We start from the raw sequence: 5,614 nt of genomic DNA on the forward strand, positions 1-5,614 counted from the left end.
GGATGGGATGGGATGGGATGGGATGGGATGGGATGGGATGGGATGGGATGGGATGAGAATGGGATAGGGATAGGGATGGGATGGGATGGGATGGGACTGATGTTGGGATGGGATGAGAATGGGATAGGGATGGGATGGAGATGAGATGAGATGAGATGAGATGAGATGAGATGAGATGAGATGAGATGAGATGAGATGAGATGAGATGAGATGAGGGCAGAGAGAGGAATGGGAATGGGGATGGGAATAGGGATCAGAATTGAGATAGGACGTAGATGGAAACAAGAACAAAAACAGAGATGAGGACATGGATGGGGATAGAGATGGATGCAGAGACAGGGATGGGGTAAGACAGAGATGGGACAGGGGAAAGTGATGAGGTGGAGCAGGGATAGGAATGGTATTGGGGACAGGGATAGGGATGGGAATGAGTTTGGAAATGGGGATAGGATGGGGGCAGAAACAGGAATGGGAATGGAGATAGGCATGAGATGGGGATGGGAATGTGGTAGGGATGAGGACAGGAGAGAAACAGATGAGAACATGAGTGGGATACGAGGACAGGGATGAGGATAGTGATGGGGATAGGGATGGTAGATATGGGAATGGGAAAATGGACAGGGACATAGATGGGAATAGTGTTGGGAATGGGGTGGGATGAGGATAGGGATGGGGTGGGATGAGAATGGGAATGGGAATGGGAATGGGAATGGGAATGGGAATGGGAATGGGGTGTGATTCATGGGACAGGGATGGGGTGGGATGGGGATGGGGTGGGATAACAGACCAGAGCCGGTGCCATGCAGGTACGAGGCAGAGCTGGCCATCCGCACGTCGGTGGAGAGCGACATTGCAGGGCTGCGCAAGGTGCTGGATGACACCAACATGGCACGGCTGCAGCTGGAGGGGGAGATCGAGGCACTACGTGAGGAGCTCATCTTCATGAAGAAGAACCACGAGGAGGTGGGGTGGGGCAGCATCAGGGACACATCAAGGACACATCGAGGACACACTGGGGACATGTTGGGTACACATCAGGGACACACTGGGAACACTGGGAACACGTTGGGGGCACATTAAGGACATGTTGGCACACTGGGGACGTGTCAGTTACACCTTGGGGACACATTGGTGACACACTGGGCCACATTGAGAACACTTTGGGGACACATTGGGAACGCATTGGGAACACGTCAGGTGCACATTGGGAACATGTTAGGGACACGTTAGGGACACACTGGGGACATTATGGGAACACGCTGAGAATGGATTGGGTACACACTGGGAACATGTTGGGGATACATTAGGGACACACTGAGTACACATTGGGGACACATTAGGGACATACTTGAGACAAACTGGGAACATATTGGGGACATGTTGGGGACACATCAGGAACGCATTGAGTACACATCTGGAAAGTGTTGAGAACATCGTGTATACATTGAGGACACATTAGGGTCGCACTGGGGGACACATTGGGGATATGTTGAGAACGCATTGGATACACATTGAAAACATGCTGGGGATGTCTCAGGGACACACTGGGGATATGTGCACTGGGACCTACTGGGGACATGTTGGGAACACACTGGGGACACATTAGGGAAATATTGGGGACACCATGGGAACATATTAGAGACACACTGGGGACATGTTGGGAATGCGTTAGGCACACACTGAGCTGAGGACATACTGGAGACACCTTAGGGACACAATGTGGACATGTTGGGAATGCATTAGGGACACACTGAGGACATAATGGAGACACCTTAGGGACACAGTGGGGGCACACTGAGAACGTGTTGGGGATACATTAGAGACACAGTGGGGGCTGTGAACACTGAGAACATACCAGGGACACATCACAGACACACCGGGGACACATCAGGGACACTCTGGGGAGATGCCTGGAACACGTCACAGAAATGCTGGGGACACATCAAGAGCACAGGGGGACAAACCAGGACCTGTTGTCCCCCGGCAGGAGGTGAATGCACTGCAGGGCCAGGCGGCCTCCGCGGGGCTGACGGTGGAGGTGGATGCACCACAGGCGCAGGACCTGGGCCAAGCACTGGCAGAGCTGCGGGCACAATACGACGTGTTGGCCAAGAAGAACTTGGAGGAGCTGGAGAAGCAGTGGGGGCAACAGGTGGTCCTACAGTCCTAGGGGGTCTTTGGAGTCTTTCAAGGGGTCTTTGGGGTGTTTCAATAGTCCTCGGGGTGTAACTATAGTTCTTGGGGTGTTCTGGTGATCTTTGGGGTCTATCAAGGAGTCTTTGGGGTGTTCCCATAGTCCTCAGGGTGTTCCTATAGTTCTTCGGATGTTCTGGTGGTCTTTGAGCTGTTCTTACAGTCATTGGGGCATTCCTATACTCCTTGGGGTATTCTAGGAGCCTTTAGGGTCTTTCAAGGTGGTCTTTGGGGTGTTCCTATAGTCCTTGGAGTGTTCCAATGGCCCTTGGGGTGTTCTGGTGGTCTTTGGGGTGTTCCTATAGTTCTTGGGGTGTTCCAGTGGTCTTTGGGGTTTTTCAAGGGGTCTTTGGGCTGTTCCTACAATCCTTGGGGTGGTCTGTGGGGTGTCCTGGTGGCCCTCTGAGTGTGTCAGTTGCACACAGGGCACATCCCTTGGGGAACACCCCCTTCACAGGGGACACAAGGCCCATAGTGGGGACATTCCCCAGCGCTGTCCTTACCCAACATTAGGGACATCCCCCAACCAATGGGGACCCCACAGTGGGATCATCTTCCAATGCAGTGGGATCATCTTCCAATGCAATCTTCACCCAATACTGAGGACCCTCCTGACGGGCTCCATTTTGCTGACTCCCCTGGATCTATTTGTGCCCCCCACTCCCTCCCCTGCCCCCCCCCCCCCACGATCACAGAGACCACGCTGGAGGTGACACAGAGCACAAAGGAGGTGGACACAGCACGGAGCCGATTGCTGGAGCTGCGCCGCTCAGTGCAGAGTCTGGAGATCGACCTGGATGCTCTGCGCAGCCAGGTGACCCCAAAGCGCAACCCCACAGCCCCCTGGCGCCATAGAGTAACCCCACAGCCCTCTCATCCTAAAGAGAATGACCCCACTGCATCTTGGCACTGTAGAGTGAACCTACAGTCCTCTGACCCCATAGAGAGTGACTGCACAGCATCTTGACTCCATAGAGTGACCCCACAGCCCCCAATCCTATATTGTGTGACCCCATTGGGATCTCATCAGCCCCCCAACCCCGTAGAAGTGCCTTGTGAGCCACCCAGCCCTTTAAAGTGGGTCTCCATGGGAGTCCCTGACCCCATGAGCCTCCGACCCCATAGAGTGCTGTCCCATGGAGGTTCCACCAGCCCCCTGACCCCATAAAGTACAACTCCATAGGGGTCCCAAGAGCCCCCAGCCCCATAGTGCATTACCCCATGGAGATCCCATCAGCCCCCCCAACCCCATAGAGTACAACTCCATAGGGGTCCCACCAGCCTCCTGATCCATAGAGTGCAACAGCATGGGGGTCCTGTGAGCCACCTGGCCCCATAAAGTGTGGGCCCATGGGGGTCCTGTCTTCATGAGCCCCCAACCCTGTAGGGGATGTCCCCATGGAGGTTCTGTGAGGTATCCAGCCCCATAAAGAGTGACTCCATGGGGCTTCCTGATGCCAGGAGCCCTCAACCCCATAGTGCACGACCCCATGGCAGTCCCACAAACCATTCAGTCCCATAAGGAGTGACTACATGGACGTCCCTGATCCCAAGAGCACCCAACCTCATAGAGGATGACCCCACTGAGTGAGGGAATTGGGGGGAGGGGGGAGTTTCAGGCCCCTCACCCCCACTGAGCTCTTGGGGTCACGCTGCAGAACGCGGGGCTGGAGGGCAGCCTGGCTGAGACGGAGGCGCGATACGGGGCGCAGCTGGAGCAGCTGCAGGGCCTGATCCTGCGCGGGGAGGAGGAGCTGGCGCAGGCACGGGCAGAACTGCAGCGTCAGAACCGGGAGTACTGCGCACTGCAGGACGCCAAGAGCAAGCTGGAGGCTGAGATTGCCACGTACCGTGCGCTGCTCGAGGGAGGAGAGGGGTTCAGGTGGGACATGGGGGATGGCACCGCTGTGGGACTGTGGGCATCTGGGTGGGGTGAGAGCTGGCACTGGGATGTGTAGGTCCTGACCTCTGTGGTCCTCCAGGGGTAGAGAGGGGACAGTGAAGGGGCAACGATGTCATCCATCAGTGTTGAGCCCCAGTGCTGAGAAGTTTATGTTCTGACCTCCATGACCCTATAAGGACAGATAGGGGACAGTGATGGCAGACAGTGGGGTGAGCCCTGGTGTTGGGATGTCCATGTCCCATCTGCTGGAATGTTTGGGGACAGCAAGGGTACAGTGGTGGCATTCAGTGGAAAGAGACCCACCCGGTTGTGTAGGTCCTGACCTCTGTGGTTCTATAGGGGTAGAGAGGGGACAGTGAAGGGACAACGATGTCATCCATCAGTGTTGAGCCCCAGTGCTGAGAAGTTTATGTTCTGATCTCCATGACCCTATAAGGACAGATAGGGGACAGTGATGGCAGACAGTGGGGTGAGCCCTGGTGTTGGGATGTCCATGTCCCATCTGCTGGAATGTTTGGGGACAGCAAGGGTACAGTGGTGGCATTCAGTGGAAAGAGACCCACCCAATTGTGTAGGCCCTGACCTCTGTGGTTCTAAAGGGACAGACAGGGGACAGTGAGGGGACAACAGTGGCATCCATCAGTGTTGAGTCTCAGTGCTGGGAAGTCCAAGTTCTGACCTCTGTGACCCTACAGGGACAGATAGAGGGGAGAGTGGTGGCATTCAGTGGGGTGAGACCAAATCTTGGGATGCGCAGGTCCTGACCTCTGTGGCCCCATAGGAATAGAGAGGGGACAGCAAGGGGACAATGATGGCACCCATCAGTGTTGAGCCCCAGTGCTGGGTCCACATTCTGACCTCCATGACCCTACAGGAACAGACAGGAGACAGTGATGGCACATAGTGGGGTGAGCCCCTGTGTAGTCCTTTAGGGACAGAGAGGGGACTGTGGTGGCATTCAGTGAGACAAGACCAAGTGTTGAGATGTCTATGTCCCATCCTCTGGGATGTTTGGGGGCAGCAAGGGGACAGTGGTGGCATTCAATGGGGCAAGCCCCAGTTCTGGGATGTGCAGATCCTGAGCTCCATGGCCTTACAGGGACAAAAAGGGGACAGCAGTGGCATCCCTTAGGGATCCTATAGGGGTAGCAAAGGGACAGCAGTGACACCCAGTGGGGATTCTGTAGGGACAGCAAAGGGACAGTGGTGACGCACACCAGAGATGAGCTGTGGGTACACACACATCCGAGTCCTATCTGCTGGGACATTTGGGGACAGCACAGGGACAGTGGTGGCAACCAGTGGCCAGGCACCCCAGCCCCCTCCTTCCCCCAGCCCCGATGTCCCCTCCAAGTTCCTTGGGGTAGCAGTGGGAAAGGGTGGCATGGGGCTGAGTGACACAGGGGTGGGTGACATAGGGATGGGTGACACAGGGGTGGGTGACAGGAGTGGGTAACAGGTGTGGGTGACATAGGGGTGGGTGACCCAGGGGAGGGTGACAGGAGTGGGTAACGGGTG

The 5,614-nt window shown here is 55.8% G+C and overlaps 1 protein-coding gene across 1 annotated transcript in view; it reads left to right on the forward strand.

Annotated features, from left to right (window-relative positions):
* The window catches only part of KRT18 (keratin 18), a 9,869-nt gene that overhangs the window by 3,987 nt on the left and 268 nt on the right, over positions 1-5,614 (forward strand). Inside the window, 4 exon segments of the mRNA XM_019611561.2 lie at positions 751-963; positions 1,988-2,151; positions 2,881-3,007; positions 3,852-4,075. Coding sequence (XP_019467106.1) covers positions 751-963; positions 1,988-2,151; positions 2,881-3,007; positions 3,852-4,075 — 728 coding nt within the window.

The sequence above is a fragment of the Meleagris gallopavo genome, unplaced genomic scaffold, assembly GCF_000146605.3.
Source record: "Meleagris gallopavo isolate NT-WF06-2002-E0010 breed Aviagen turkey brand Nicholas breeding stock unplaced genomic scaffold, Turkey_5.1 ChrUn_random_7180001949139, whole genome shotgun sequence".
Lineage (NCBI taxonomy): Eukaryota > Metazoa > Chordata > Aves > Galliformes > Phasianidae > Meleagris > Meleagris gallopavo.